Raw genomic sequence first — 17,447 nt, 5'->3', positions numbered from 1 at the left:
TCAAAAATTAAAAAAACTATTCTTTTGACCAAACATAACTAGGCTGAGATGAATATAAATATCCATAGGTACACAACACTCACTTGAGTAAAGTCTGTTATTGTGTTACCGTCACTTCATAACTACTCTTACAATAGGATAGGATAAAATAACAGACGTTCTTAATAAGTGGTGTAGCCATTGGAGTCATGTGTTTGAGGATAAAACTTAAACTTTCCAATTATTTAATCATAAGGTTAGTCAATGCAAATGGCTCGGATGATTGATAGCTGTTAGCTTTGAATGAACTGAAGGTTCCATTAACATTCCTGCCTCTCTCTGTGCTCTTTACACCTTCCACAATACACTGCCTCTCTCTTACATCTATTTCTCTTTTTTTTAATATAATCGGAAAAATAAAAGCAAAGCAGCTCAGGCAATTCAACGCGGACCCGTTATAATGGATGGAATGTCTACTGAGTCAAGGCTGCTTCAGTAGGAGTCCTTTGTGTCTAAAAAAAGTAAAGAGCTTTTACAGAGGCACGCAGGTTCACAGCTCAGATCAAAATGATGAGGGTTAAATACACTGTAACCAATGAGTGTATAATTATTTCAGGCTAGCAGCTTTCTGTTGAAGGATTTGATGGATGGGGAAAAGTACACACTGGCCATAATGCTCCCAGTTTCTATTGTACAGAAGACTGAAAGTAGGTTGTAAGTATAGTGCCGCTGTGAGTTAAAAACATCTGAAACTTCAATTTTGGAAATATTAACTTCAGGAGAAAGGCCACCGCCAGATATTCTTTAGACAAGGATGGTGAATGGATTCCAGCAGATGTGATAAATATATTTTCATATATATTTAATGAGATCTATCTAATTGAATTTGATATCAAAGATTTACATCAACAGTAATGTACACCTTTTAGTCAATGTATATCTCCTGCAGAAATAAAAAAGCTGGTTAAAACAGAATTTTTCAGAAGCAACACTGAACTTTGAAGTGTCTTTTTTTGGTCTTTTCCTTTCCCACTTTTACCAGAAACAACTGCAGCAGTGACATTCTGTCTTTTTAATTAACACATTAATCATAGAGCTGGCAGGTTTTTATTTCTTTCATTCTCACTTTAATTTCCTCAGCAAAAGAAGTGGAGAGAGTACAGATGTCAGATTTTTCTGATGGACATAATCAGGATGCTATCATTACCATGCTAATCACCACGAGATGGAGAGAGAGCAAAAGAAAGGGGAGGAAGAAATTATTTAATGATTTCCTACAAGAATGAGCTGATTGCAGTCCGTCGTCTCAATTAAGATCTATTGTGGAATGTTCCCCACTTCATACAGAGACACAAAAGCATATGAGCGCATGCACGCACACACACATACACAGACACACACTCAGACACAGCTCAGTTGCAGCACCACAGGGGGGTGACCACTGGAAGCCCCAAATTAGGAAGAATTAATTTGGTCGGAAAATGGAGCTTGATTGGTGACGGAAATCAGCCTGATACGTGTGTGTGTGAGTGTGAGAGAGAGAGAGAGAGAATGTGAGAGAGAGAGAGAGGGAGGAGAGAGAGAGAGAGAGAGAGAGAGAGAGAGAGAGAGAGAGAGAGAGAGAGAGAGAGAGAGAGAGAGAGAGAGAGAGAGAGAGAGAGAGAGAGAGAGAGAGAGAGAGAGAGAGAGAGAGAGAGAGAGAGAAACAGGTACATGTTTTGTAAAAGTTACTACTCTGATAATTTATTCAACTTTTCTCAACACTAGTGCAGTGCTTGTCTGGAATGGCCTGTTTCCTTGACCTGTGGTGATGCTGGTTGCAGCTTTCTATTCTGACACTGTAAATGGGACCTGCAGTAATTGAGCTGGTGCAAGTGAAGGCCGGCTGCAGCACTCAGTCCACAGAAGCCTGAAGCTGCACCGCCGCTGCTGCACCTGTTTATTCAAAGCTAGTCAGCAGTTGATCAGATAACATATATATGATTAAATCGCATTATTATGAATGGTTATGATCTATGTGAGTTGCCTTATACTATAGTCACATTTATAGATACTTTCTCTGTATGTGCCTTTTCAAAGAATTTTCGAAGTGAACCTCACTTCAAGTCCTCGAGTGAACAAGTTTTTAAGTGAGTAGGTAAATAAAGTGTCATTAACAAAATGTTCATTTGATTCAAGCAGACAAAAATGACAAGGTCTTTCAAATGCACTCCTTTCCAAGTGACCAGTCTCTTTAGAAAGACAAAGGTAATACATTTCTAAGGTAAAGATTTATTACCGTACATGTGTGTCTGAGTCTGTGTGTGTGTGTTATAGTTTACATTTGTCATGCAGCACACAGAGTGTTAAATGATTCTCCAGTGTCATTAGGTCCACAGACAATAACTACACCCCACTGACCACAATCTACCCCACAGATCATGTGTGTATGTGTGTGTGTGGGCATGCATACAGTACATGCATGTGTCTCAACAGATGGCACGTTAGTTTGAGTATCACAACACTGCTGATGACAACTGGGGATTAATCTATAAGGGGAGGTCTTTTCAATCGCACAAGCCATTTGTCATGTGTGTGCGTCTGTCTGAGAGTGTGCGTCCCGTCCTCCCATGATTAAACAGCACACTGATATGAATCTCTCTTGTTACCGATCCCTGCGGAGTTGAGGCCTTTTTCATGTTTGTCTGCTGCTGACAGACAGTTTAGTGAGGCTGAAGTGAAAATTATGCTGTGGTGACGAAGGTACGGCTCAGCAGTGCCCAGTGGCAAAAATTAAAGTGCTGCTTTTATGTCTTTTCGCTCTTGTGTGAAGCATCCGTCTCAAAGCAAGAGGCTTAAACGGCCAAATAAGAATTTGTGCAAGTGTTTTATCTCTTACTTATTTTTTCATACTTTGTTTTGCCTTTGTATTTATCCGTCCTGACAGTGCTTACAGCAGTGTAATACTCTCGCTCACTCTCTGTGCCACTCTCTCCCTCCCCCCTCTGGGCCTATCTCTCTCTCATTCACACAAACAGACACACAACCCTTTCATCTCTGCTTGATCAGCTCAGATAGACACATAAACCCGAAACATAACTGGCTTAACTCAAAGGATCTGATATCCAGCCCTGACAATCAGATAGGGCTGAAAAGAACATATATGGGGAAAAAGGAGAGAGGAAGAAGATAAATGGTGGTTTGGCTCCGAGCAGCCTCAATGAGGGAAGACTTTCACACTTTCACCAACTCCCTCCTTCCTTACAAAGACAAAAAGGGTGAGTCACTGTGAGCCCAGTCCTGAAAATTAATTTGGAATATTCTGAATTTTGCCCTGGCTAACTCTTTCTTTGTTGCACTAGCTTTTCATCCGTCCCTCTGAGCTTGTTTTTTGGAAAAGAGAACCTTGATTCTCTGAGTGAGTTTCATTGCCTCCTTGAACTCGCGTTACAAGTGGATTCAAACATTTTTTGTGTGAAACTGATAGACATATAACTGCTGATTTATTAGGAGCAAATTTTTGCTGTTTGCGTTTCTAAAAAACAGCAAATCACTTATTAATAAAGATGATCTCGCTAAGAATAAAACAAACTCTAACTGTCTCCAAACAATGAGGTCTGGACATTTTCTGGAATTTGCCTTTTCTCACAAGTAAAAACGAAACAGAAGATTGTCCAGGTGAGACGCATTGAAAAACAACAGGAACATTTCTGGAACACTGAGATGACAGATGGAGCATTAGTAGAGGATAAAGGAGGCAGGACATGACGTATGAATTATGCCGTGGAAATCACGTTGTTGTTTACAGCTCATCAACATCGGCACATTATCACCAAAAGCTCTCTTTACTTGTTGTCTTTCAAAGCTGAAATCCTTGAATGCATATTCTACGTGTATAGCAGCTCTTACTCATCCATAGATATTTGTATTTTTTCAGCTTTATGTCCACGTGCTCTGAATTTTTCGGCAATTCTCCTGCTGTCACAATGGCTCACTCTGTCATTTTCCAGACATTGTACGTATGGTTCCTGGAAGGAAAGTTGTGGAAAATGTCCAGAGTAACTGACTCGGACATTGCGTTTTCAAACATAGTGCTAGATATGTACAGGAAAATGTGTGGAGGAGCTACAAAGCAATATGTGTGTGAGTAATACACGTTGGGAATATGTTTTACTTACAATTTGCAACTTCACGTTAAGGCATGCCATACATTAATTTATATTAGCTAGATAAACAAAACTTTAATCTAATCGCTATAGAAGTGTACTGTGTCCATATTGGCATATTGCACACACATTATCATATTCATGTTTAGCATTGGAGTAAGGACACATTGGTGACTTTAATGGAACAGCACACAAAAAAGCAGCTGGATTCCCCAAAGTACCAACGCACAGACAGGAAGGGTTAGAGTCTGGTTCAAGTGAAATTACTGAAGCAAACACAGAGTAAGTATCACCCTGACTGCATCCACACAAACCCACACATATCGGAGTATGAACAGAGTTCACCCAGGGGAGTCTGCAGAGGGAAAGATCCTACATGCCTATTCCCAGGGTAGTATGTCAGGTCCCCATGTGTGTGCACTGGCGCACACGCAAACACGCAGTCGGTGGGAGCAACATTCAGCAGCAGCCAGAGAACGTGAGCTCCCCACGGTATTAAACATTTAAAACACTCAAGGCTGCACCAGATTTTCCCTGGAGGGCAAACCAGGCCTGAAGCACCTCACACAGAGCACATGTACTGTACAGTGAAAAGGAAATTAAGTGTATGTAGCAACCTATTGTGCTGTGTGAACCGTTTGACTTTTAAGACTGTCACTTGACTGTCTTGTGACATTTTCCTCGTTATAATGACTGAGCCAAAAATACACCCAAATGCATAATACAACTATAAGGATGTTTCTGCAGGAAACTGTAACTAGTTCAGTTAATTCTTTTGCATTATTCTTTTCACCTTTGATAAACTGGATAAAAAGCACAATATAAAAGCCCAACCAAAGATCACTGCTGGAATTTCCAATTGCAAATGGGCAGCTACCCTTTAAATCTCCACCGTTAAAAAGTCAAAATGCAACACAATGATTCGGAAAAAAACGTAATTCACTGCATTAAGTCAGGAGCCATGATTTAGAGTCACATCAGAATAGCTTCAGCGTGAGCATTCATTTGGTGCCTGGTCCCTCACACAATGCTACATTAGGCCTCTAATGTGAAGAGGCTCCCAAAGGCTTCATTAAAATGAAAAAGGTCTGAGAGGGTGTGTCCAAGTGTGTACAGCTGTGCATGTGTGCACGTCTGAAGGTGAGGGATCTGTGCAGGTATGTGTGTGTGTGTGTGTGTGTGTGTGTGCGTGTGTGTGTGTGTGTGTGTGAGAGTCTGTGTGTGTGTATGTGTAATTATGTGTGTGAACGTGAATGTCCTGGGTATGAAAAATATCAGCCGATTCAGAAGATTGAGTTTTCACTTCATTATGGGTATTTGGTAGTTTGTCAACCTTTCCAAGGCCCAGTGGGGTTGCAGGGAACTGTGGATGGAATGTAAATAGATAAATAAACAGTGATTTAATAGTACAATTACAGGTTATGTTTTGTCCCATGTCCCTTCATTTACTGCCAGCACAGCCATTAGGGACAATTTGTGGTTCAGTATCTTGCCCAAGGACAATCAGGCACATAGAATGGGGGAGAATGGGATCGAACTGCAGACCCTCTCATGGACGACCCGCTGGCTTTATAGCAATTCATGTTTTCTCAAAATGTACAGTTAGACATGTTGTTTACAGCTGGATGCAAACCAACTCTCCAAAACAAAAGATCTGTCTACAGTTTTGTTTTCTAGTTATAAAAACCTTGATTGGAGTAAATCGCAGTAAAGTGGAGTGAGAGGTAAAGTGAAATGACTTGTTCGTGACGTTACAGTCATCGCAGCACTGTTTCACAGAGCTGACTGTGTGGGTGTGAATGGCATATCTGATGTCTCTCTGCTCAAACTGAGATCAGCTCTGAGGGAGGAGGTTTAATAGACAACTGCTATTTCATTCATCTCAGCCTGACTGACTCCTACTTTCACACCTCATTTACTGAGTCAGCTACCGTGCCAGACTCATTCGCATACACATGCTCGCACGAGCGCATGCACTGGTATCTACACACACGCACACCTTATATAATCAGCTGACCTACTGACAGCCACTTAGTTATTTATTAACAGGCAGATGGACACAGGGAAAGTCGGCTACAAGAAAATGCTGAGCTCAAAACTACAGTATTAAGCGTGATGAGGATAAAATGTCAGTGAGGTGAGGAACAAAGTCGTCGCATTGTTACATGCAGCCACTCAAACAGGAACCAGCGAAGGCACGATGTAATCAACAAAAATGTCAGAGACAAGTGGCCCATGAGAGGCGATTGGGCCTTTAACTGCTCCAATCAGCAAATGGTGCTGTGAAGCTGTCTGCTTCTGTCAGGGGGGGGAACGCGCGCTACAAAGGAAGAAATTGGGTGTTCTTGTGTGACAGAGGGAGACGGAGACAGACAGTGATTTCAGTGAGTACGTGTGAGAGAGCATCATCTTTTAGGGGGAAGTGGAGAAGTTCCTTGGCCTTTTCAGCTTCAATTAAAGCCATTTGGTATGATGCTGTTATATAAGCAGCAGGGTCCTTCAGAGGAAAAGACAGTGGGATACAATTTGGCCTTTACAGAAGATGAAGGCTTAATCTACTTCCAGAGATTTGGCTTTCATCATCATCATCACCCTGCCACTCGTATTGCTCTGATAACAACCATCATGAGAAAACAATTTGAGAAAAGAAGCGGAAGTAAAGGATGAGTAGGTAGGAGGAGAAAAAAAGTTGTGACATACATGTATTTATATGTGTGTGTGTGTGTGTGTGTGTGTGTGTGTGTGTGTGTGTGTGTGTGTGTGTGTGTGTGTGTGTGTGTGTGTGTGTGTGTGTGTGTGTGTGTGCGTGTGCGTGTGTGCTTGTGCCTTTAGACGTGGAGGAGACGTGTGCATCTCATCCATTATGTCATCGTTTTCAAGACATGTGACACTGTGACACTGGCTGAAGTACTTGCAGGCAAAACGCCTTTGTGTTAGTGCTCTTGGCCTTTTTCAGACAATGGCTGACGATCTAACTGCCGGGAGCGATATTGAAACAGATTACAGCAGAGCTTCAGTGGAAACAAACAATTTTTTAAATAACCATGAAAGTCACAAAGTGTTATAAAATTGGCAGTGATGTTTAATAAACTAATTTTTAAGCTGTCAGATGTTTTTAATTTCATGTCTCTATCGGCTAACACTTTTAGAGTCTGTTGGTTTTCAACATCTTAGGTGTTAATGGGTTAAAACTGGCCAAAAAAATGTGAAGGAACGACTGGTAAAAAGCTAACCAAGAAACAATTAAACAATTGTTTTATTATTTTCTGGTAAGTTTTTATGTTGGGCCATATAACAGCGGTCCGAGTAAGATTAAAAAAAGAGGGAAATTGTGGCGGAGGGGAGGGAGGACGTGAAGAGGGACTCATAGGGAAGAGGAGAAAGGGTAAATGGAGCACAGGAGCAACAAAAGACAATGATAAGTTAAAGACGAGCACTCTTATCTTTCCTTATGTAGGTTAATTGACTGAGGATTCAAACCCAAAAGATATAATTAAATTCAAAGTATGGACGTTAACAATGAAAGGGCCTGTAGCATATGAAATGTTTCTTAACACACACACACAGAACAAGCCAGTGTGGCGTCCTAGTATATTTCTAATTATCAGTTAATTGTTATTCCCTATCATTAGGAGGGTGGGTTTTTAATTGTAATGTAGCCAAGCAGAAAGCCTACCTATACATGTGGGGGACAATTAGCCACCTCCATTAACCCCTGGTTAATTACAACCTCCATTGCTGCTTCCCACAGCACTTTTCTCACTCCTTTTTACCCCTCATCTCTATCCCCGGGCCTTCAGCCCCCTTTTTCCTCATATATACCCTAGTTTCATCTGAGATCTACAGTCTTCCTTGATTGTTTGATTCAGAGGTATATCTGTTGTGAACTTAACAAAAAAAAAGTTTTCTAGGTTGTCATTACCCTACTTCAGACCTCCAATATCCTCCATTTCCTTCCTTTATACTTCCACATTATTGTCCTCAGGGATAAAACGGAGTCTTTCAGTACCATGTGTTTTAAAACAAATAACAAAAAGTAAGTAGAAAAATGTTATCAAATCAGAATAATCCCTCACTTATGTCTCCATCACGTTAACCTTAAGTCTGTCCATTCACCTTTAACTTTTCTTGGACTGATCCTTCTTTATTTATCCTCTGAAGTTGCCTCCTCACATGCACAGTGCACAGCTTTGACTGTACATCCCGAGATGGTCGCCATTACAAAAGTAGTGGGATTTTTGGCAATGTTCTGGGTTAGGACAAACACAAATAATAGTTTCTTGTATTCTTGATAATCTCCATTAGCTGAACGAAGAAGTACATTTATTGCTGCAATAGTGTAAAGTAGAAGTTTATTACAGAAGGAAGTGTGCCACACTGGTTAATTTTTATAATTATGCACTTTGTTGCCACGTGCATCCACTCATCCTACAGAAGTTCTTTCGATTATAGCGAAATTTAAAGTGTTAAACTGACTTTCTCTGCAGTTTCTAGGAAGAGCCCCCTAATAAAAACCCTGGATAATGACCATATGAGCCCTGAAAATAGCAGGAGAATGACGTTCTAATACGCAACAGATGCAAAACTGAAAAAAAACAACAACAACAAAAAAACAATACAAATATCTCAGGATTAAAGAGTTGTGCCATACACGTGGTAGACAACATCGAAAATGTTTGTGTTGTTGTGAACGTGTCCGACCAGATAATCTCCTGCTGCGTTGTTCATGTGTGAAAGGCAAACACCAGAGAAAGTCTGGACCCAACTGTGCGAAATTCTCCAGTGTTCATAAAATTGTTCACGTTCAAATGCTCTTTAAATACTAAATTCCCTCTTTTGTCCTCACAATCCCTAAAAACACAATAATTTTAGAGCATTCACACAAAAACACAAATTGCATAACTGCAGGGAGGAAACTCTTTTCTTAGTACTAGCTGAATCCTGCTGTCTGGATTTATTAATTTTTTCACCACAATGAAATTTTGACCGACCACAAAACTAAAACTTGTTAATGTGTTTTTATTTATCCATATAATTAGCCACAGAATATGAACAAATAAAGGACGTGTCTCAACAGATAACTCCTCCAAAAACATCCTTCTTCCATTTAGCTCCTCTCCACTCTAACTTGGTTTATTGTCTAAAAGCAGGGACGAGATGCGTCTATTGTGCGCTGTTGTTGGGAAATGGCGATAACATGGTACTATGTTGTTACTCGAACACTTTCAGAAACAAAGATTGTTTTAAAATTAAGATAGATTGACGGAGAAAAGAAGGCAATAAGATTCAAATGATAGAATGGGCATGTGTGACGGACGTGGCAGACATGCAACAACAGACAGAGTGGGGGACTGAGAGCCATAGAAGGGATAACAATGTCCATTGTTCCATTAGGGAGGACATTAATGACTGATAAAATGAGGTTGCTAAAGAGGACACAATGGTCCTTAATTGACTCATTACGGAAAAGAGGAGAATGGACTGCACTAATGAATGGACTGTGAGCGCTGCAGCTTAACTGCTTGGTAAGCAAAACAGAAAGGCATTCAGTTTATTAAATCTAATAGAATGATTTTATTTGTTCACTGAAAGGGATAGCACGGGAGATTATACAGACAAAACCGAAGCAGAGGCAAACAGAAAAACTCTGGAGTTCATAAGTAATTTAGTTTTATAAATCACTGATGCATGATTATGTTGAGTGTTACTTCAGAGATAACAAATAAAGTGTGTGTGTGTGCGCGCATGTGTGTGTGGATACTGAACATACCTCTAGGTGTTCCAGGATATAGGGCGGGTTGGTCATACCCAGCCTCAGCATGGCTCCTTCAGGAATCTCTTCCACCAGTCTCCACAACAACGTGGGCAGATCTGTTCCTATGTCTCGACCATAAGCTCCTGTGTCTTCACTGGTCAACCAGATCTCACACACTCCCTCTGCAAAACAAGAAAAAACAAACATAAACCATGTTTAATAACTTATCTAAATGATTGTTGTTATCGTCATGGCTCTTCAGAGTTAGAGTGTATTGTTTTGGTGCCAATAAACTGCAGCTTTGCAAATATCAGTGGTGATATCTTCAGATTAAGATTTTTAATAAAGTTTGCTTTCAAAAAACTGTCCAATTTATTTCTGAAGGACAATATGATGTATCCAGTAGCAGTAAAGTAGTCATTTTAAGAGAAAAGTGATAGGATATCTAGCAGGGGCAGCAAATGCAAGCCATTAAGTACATGTGGACAAACAGCACCTCCATAAGAAACAACAGCATATACAAACATCAGAGGCCTCAGTGAAGGTCTCTGAAGGTTCCCAATCCTGACTGATGTAGACTGATGTGACTGTTTGATTAGAGGATTGATTGATTGATTAGAGGATTACGAATTCTGGGGTCATACACAACATTTTGTGACAGTAGTAAACTGATAAAATGAAATATGTAATTCATAAAAAAGTTCAACCTGAAAAAACTGCTAGACCCCTTTTACTTCTACATACTTACCTTTAAGTTGTTTTCTTATTTTACTTTTCTTTTACAAATATACTGTATCTTGCTGCCGATTTGTGATGTACAAAACATGCTCAGGGTCACAATGGGACCGTGGTTGTTCTGTGTTTTATGAGGGGCTGCCCTGGAGCAGTGTGAAAACTTAGTGAACTCCATACATATCTATACATACATTACATAGTATTGTATGTGTAGTATAGCTATTTTATAGAACTTTCAATGCGAAAGAGGACCTTTTTAACTCTGATTATGCAGCTACTGTTACACTTCAGGGAAAACTCACATTTACATCCCATTGACTGGATTCAACCTAACCACCTCATACACTGTTGGTAGTGAATGCAACCAGGGGGAGTTACTGCCATTATGCTATTCTAGATTTGAATGCTTATACTTTTTGAAAGGCATTCTTATAAATCATCCCATTTAAATCCCACTTTCCCTTTCTTTTTGTATAGTTTCCTTGATGATTTACATATTATTGCTTATATATTTTAGACAATATAATAATCAAACTTGTATATTATTTTCTTAATGTTTTAAAACCATAAATCATAAACATATCAATATGGGGACACTTACTGTGATATATTTTTCCATTTAATTACAGAGCTCAGGTTACAAAACTACCCGAACATCACAACAGCTTCTCTCAAATAGGATCTCCTCAGTCGTCACCTCTAACATGTTCTTGTTGTCACTCCCTAAATGCTCCTGGACTTTTGTGGAGCCCAGCTCATGACAGTCACTGACAAGTTTTAAAAATACCCGTCTTCTAATCATACCTTCCAGGAATGTGAAGGTCATATACAGCACGAGGGGACGATACACTGCCTTCATGCTAAATTAGAGCAACACTCACTGCAAGAGCTTAATGATCTAACTGTCATTTGGCTGTAGGTCTGGAAATGGCTGAGTGTCTGCTTTGGTTTAAGACACATCACCTAATGAAGGCACACAGAGATACATTTGCACTTGCAAGCGCACAAGCGCAAATATGTACACACACACACAAACACACACAGACAAAAATTCCAATTAGGCAAACACCATCTTAACTCTATGAATGACCACATGCATCTTTCTGTCTGTCTCTGCACAGCTAATGATAATGATGGTTGGGTGTGTGTGTGTGTGTGTGTGTGTGTGTGTATTCAAAGATGTGTATGGGCCAGATAGATTAAAGATGATGACAGTATAATTGTCCAGAGTACGAGAGTCTCCAAAGCTCATCATCATTGACATTAAGATGCGCTAATGATATCTGGAGCTGGCCATGTCCAAAAGACACATCAATCAAATGTGATCAGATCTAAAAGAAAAACTCCATAAACACACTATATAACAATGAATTCAGGGTAAGATGTTCATTTGTCTAGTATTCAAATTATTTAAACTTGGTCCAATACTCAATAATAGCCTAGTTTATTATGTTTTTTATCATTTAGAAACCAATTCGATTTAATTTACTTGGAACATAGTTTTTGTCTTAGTAATGTCATCCTTCATAATTACAGATTAAAGCCTCACTGATTGGTTGATACGAACATTTCACAGACGTATCAGTATTCACATGTATGTTTGCCAATATGTGTCACATATATTCCAAAATAAACCCTGCAGAAAAGATTCACATCTATTTTCGCAACTATATTTTTTATTGAATTTAGTTGTATTTGTTTGTTTTCTATGTATGCTTACTTGTAAAAAAGTTAATGGTTTGAGTGTAAAATATCAAGCCTCAACTTAGTTTTCTTGTCGTCAGTTTGATAATGAAATCTTTGTAATCATTGCAAATGTATATATTTTTTTTATATATTTGTATCGTCCTCTTTACCCTAATATCAGGATATGCATCGTCCCCAAAACACATTGGTTTATAGATAAGAAGAACCCATGCTGTTGGCCACGGAACTCCTTGAATCAGGAGTTTCCACTGCAGTGGTGAAAATAGTAGCCAGCTGTCTTTAAGTTGGTAACAAACAGGATCCCATTTACATTTTCTGACCTTAAACGTTTTATGTTATTATTGTACAATTGTATCATTTAATTTCAATCATAAAATCATGGTTGTTTTATTTTATTGGTAGGATTCTCTCAATGTTCTTGAGGTGTTTAACGGGAGCATAATTATCCTCAGAGGTCTCTTCTTCTCCAATATAAAAACAGAATTGGTAATTAAAGCTGGTAAAAGAAAAAAAACTGTAAAGGCCGTTTCATGTTAAAAAAAATGTTTCTCAGATGCTTTTGGGGCGGAAAACAGAACGTCAGGGGGGGGCTGTTTGTTTAGCTTGTTAAGAACCAGACGTTCCAATAACTAAATCCCTTCATCTGGTGATGATTCTAGTTATATGGTTATACAAACCGATGAAGACTTGACTTGAAACATGGAAAAAATTGTAAGCTGGAAATGTTTCAATGCCCACCCATCTCTGCGTTAATCTCTGTGTTAATCGAGGACCTGGAGGTCAAGCTCAATGCAGCCATCTTATCATCAGCATCCATCGATCAGTATTGATTGAGTGTCACTTCTTAGGAACATTAATGCTACAGTTGATTTACAGCTTTATTTTTCCCTTTGATATGTAACATTTTTTTCAGTTATTTTTAGCTTAAAGGAAGGTGGTGACAGCCCAGTCCCAGGGCAGCTAGTGTCAGCTTGTTTGGACTCAATTACACCAGTTCCTTTGCCAAGGTCTAACTCCTGCCTGCATCATCTGTATCCTGACTGTCTGTATTCCTACCCCATCACACCAGCAGCATCACATCTCCGTCCCACAAGAATGTTTACCAGGTGATCTCTTAATACAACGTCAGTCCAGCATTAAACTGGCCTAGAAGCGAAATTGGTTCCTTCCAAAACAACATTTGTGAGATTCCACTCACACAATACCGCCTGGATGGCAACCTTGTGTATTGTCTGCTGTGAAATAGCTCTCGTGATTACTGTGTGGATTGTGTTTTGAACATGGTGATGGTTTGGAAAAGTCTCAGGTGCTAATTCAAGGCCACTGTCATACATAGACGTCTCAATAAACTCAACAACCGAAACCAGTAATTTTCCCCTTTGACGCGCTTCCCAGTCCCTTTGTGTTGGATGTGCCAATGGTATTGTTGTTGGCCAGAGACACAGAGATGGAGGTTGATTCATCAGGAAATGTTAGCTTGTTCACTCCTTTTCTATCTATTCTCATACAAAGCGCAGCTGCTTCCTCTGGTTTTGGTATGTGTGCTGTGGAGAGAGGGTTCATGGTGAAGCAGATCTGTAATGTGTCTACTGTGTCCATGTATCAGACCTTTCAAAATCATGGCTGGGTATCGTTTGGGTTTATACCAACACAGCTAAATTGATAATTTTAACATTTGCTAGAACCGAGATCCTTCTGATTGTGGATAAGAAATGGCTTTTTCATTGTTAAGTCAAATTGCAAGTTGAAATTCAACATTAACTGTTAGTTGTTAACAGCTAAAGGCCGATTTATAGTCGGCTTTTTACGCATGCACGCACGCACGCGAGAGACGCAACACGCCCCTCGCGTACTTGCGGCTTGCGTGCGTCAGCCAATTTTTCTAACTATACGACAAAGCGACGCGAGCCTCACGCAGCCCGCAAGGCTTGTGATTGGTCTGCTTACTACATCCCGTCCGGAGTCGCATTTCCGGTTTCATACCCGGAAACTGCGGAAACCACGGAAGATTTAGAAGGACGAATATGGACCAAAATAACCTTAACTGTGTGCTACCTTAAGGGACTTCCAGAGCCATGTAGAGAGTGTGTTGCAACCAGAGTTAAGTGGAATGTTAACTAGGTATATGCAGTGCTGTTTATGGTGCCTGTAAGCTAAGCAACAATTTCAGTTTATGGCTCAGACAATGAAATGTGACACCAAAGTCTGCGGCCTGACTCGGTCCTATAGGTACCAGCCCTGTAGGACCGCTGTCAACCCTAATCAGCACATATATAAATCGAATCATTTACAAGTAATAACTTATAATTTAGATAATTTGTAATAATTGCAATAAAATCAAATAGTGAAGGAGGCATCATATTAAGACAGGGTTTCCCCCAGTGCTGTATAGGCCTGGCGGGCCGCCATGCTTTACTCCCTCCCCCGCCAGGCTAAGCGTCGCATGTTTTTTTTATTTAAAAAAAAAAAAAAAATCCGTCACTCGCGCACATCAACAACACTTCACTTCCTCATTGAGCCCCGATCCCCAAGCAACCATCCTATTGGTCCAAACAGTCACATGTCCCACCCAGACGCCTTCACTGACCCTCGGACATCAGAACGCTCCTTCAACACAGTGTTTTACTGAACATACGTCGCCTTCACTGACCCTCAGACATCAGAACGCTCCTTCAACACAGTGTTTTACTGAACATAAGTCAAAACCGAACATAAACATAAACCCAGTCCGTTATACGATTAGGCTGCAGCTATTTGGTTTTATTTATTTAAAAATAGGGTACTTCTTATTTCATACATTTTCCACAAATATGAGGAGGACTCAAATAGCCCTACAAAGTTCTGTGTTTAATTTATTTCAAAGTAGGCCGACACTTGCCTGTGTATTTTGTTTGTTTGTTATTTTGTTGCTTGTCTGTTTGAGTAGCTGGCTGAAAGCAAAGAAGTAGTACGCTTATCTTTTAATGGTAACCAAACTGTTACGGTTCATTGTTTCTGAAATAAGAGGCCTGACTGCTATGTTCACAGCAAACTTGAATTTTTTTTAATATTAAGTAGGGCTGCCACTAACGACTATTTTTCTATCGATTAATCTAAACGATTAATTTTCCTCCAAAAAAATCAAATTGACCATTTCAATTCAGTTAATTTTATTTTGATAACAACAAACTGTATGTCACCATATAATGCAGCACAAAACAAAATGTAAACAAAGGCTCAAATATTAAAGTGCAAAACTGTAGGTTCAAACTAGCAACTCCAACGTGATAAAAATAAATACAAAAAGAGGGCTTATAAGTTAAGTCAGCAGTGCAACTCAAAAAGATATCAAAGTATCTATTTAACCCCTTATCATAATAAAAAAGTTAGGTGTGCATATTAAACAAAGTGCAACATGTTTAGAGTATAAGAAACAATGGTGTCCAGCTCAAAATCCGACTCAACATCCCCCCCCCCCCCCCCCTCCGCGGGTGCCTTCTAGCAGCCCTACCACCAGGCTTAGCAAGTTTTCTGGGGGAAACCCTGTAAGAGAACCTACTATTTTCAAACTTTAAAAAGTTTGAATTCAACCTGGTCTAGTGAGGAGCCCCTGAGCAAGTGAGACATTAGGCATCATTAGCAAGAGCATTTCTGATGTTAACCTCAGACCCTGACGCAAAATGCAGATAACATTAAGGTGTTAAACATTGAAAATCATCATGAACAATCCAAATGTGTCCCCATTACCATTATCAAGCAAAAAAAAAGTTGTGTCTTTTGAAACATAGGCAGGGCAGACAAGTTTCCATTCTGCTTGACCTGTCCGCATTTTACAACTAACCCTCAACCTGAACTTTTCTTTTCCACGTCCCCATGGGATGTAGTTTGATGTCAGAACAGTTGTAAACAAGGGTGAGGGGTTGGCCACTTTTCCTAAAAGCTATTAAAATTCACTTAACTGTGACACAGCAGTGAAAAGACAGCAAAGGGAGGAGTAAACGAAACAGAGTTGAAGATAAAAAAGGGTTCTGTTTAGTTAGAGAGCAAAAAGGAAACAGCTGTGTGTACATGTAAGCTGCCTTTGTCTTCGTCCAACGATAACAGCATCAACACGCTCGCCTAATGCCATGCACATACCAAACAATCATCACTACAACTCTGCCCTGTACTACTCCAAAAAAAGCCCTATAACTGGAACTGAAGAGTTTAAAACAAGGGGGATCAGCTCGTTGTTTTGATGCATGTCTGTATATTGAATTCAGGTAAATGTTTGCTCCTTCATGTTTTGATATACCAGTGTTAACACTCAGGGTATTTCATTTTCTTCGAAATGTTCACAGGTCAAAAATGGAAGAGCTCATGCTGAGGGGGAGAGGGTACACTATCTCCTAAGGATGAATTCATTTGGTTTATACTGGTTATGAAAAACAACCCACACTAATCTTTTCGGGATTGACATTGTCAGGACTTATCAAGGAAAAAGTGATATAGTCCAATTTTGTATTTTTTTTGTAAAATCCAAAGACCTGACTTTATTCATACTAGACTCAAAAATGTAACATTTAAAATGTTTTATGAAAAAGCATGTTCTTCTTTTGATATTCAATTCAACATTCAGTTCAAGGTTGTAGTATAGATTTTGAAAAATATATTGCAGTTTTCATTCGTTCACAATCACCAATACAAAACTGTTCCCAGGCTAAACTGCCTTTGAGCGGCTGTACTGAATCACTGTAGCAGACCTCTTTATACCGTCCCCATTCAAAATATTGGCACCACAGAAGTACGTAATTCAAAAGCTATCAGAAGTAAATGCTACTGCAGCCGTTTTATAAAACCAGAATATTTTAATAAAATGTCCAAGGTAACTGAACAAAAGAACGTATATATACATATATATGAAATGTATTAAAATATTCTGGATATATAAAAATGGTTGGTTATTATTTAATTCTTAAGATGTTCTGAAATATGTATTTGAAATTCAGAGGTGCTCATACTTGTGGCCAGGACTGTATATCATTACCCTGTTTACAAATGGCCCTGTCTCTGCTCCGCCCCTGGATAAAAGGATGAGAAGAGTGGGAGGAGAAAAGAGATGAGGGCTTTGAAGCAGCTGCTTTGAAGAAGTGTGACAGAACCAATTG

The 17,447-nt window shown here is 39.5% G+C and overlaps 1 protein-coding gene across 1 annotated transcript in view; it reads right to left on the bottom strand.

Moving 5' to 3' along the window:
* Positions 1 to 17,447, bottom strand: part of cdkal1 (CDK5 regulatory subunit associated protein 1-like 1) — a 247,851-nt gene that overhangs the window by 98,578 nt on the left and 131,826 nt on the right. The window contains exon 9 of the mRNA XM_061080642.1: positions 9,895 to 10,061. Coding sequence (XP_060936625.1) covers positions 9,895 to 10,061 — 167 coding nt within the window. The remainder of the gene's footprint in view (positions 1 to 9,894; positions 10,062 to 17,447) is intronic.

Source organism: Limanda limanda, chromosome 11, assembly GCF_963576545.1.
Source record: "Limanda limanda chromosome 11, fLimLim1.1, whole genome shotgun sequence".
NCBI classification, from domain to species: Eukaryota; Metazoa; Chordata; class Actinopteri; order Pleuronectiformes; family Pleuronectidae; genus Limanda; species Limanda limanda.
Note: the sequence above shows the minus strand (reverse complement) of the source record. Positions and strands in the feature narration are given on the sequence as shown.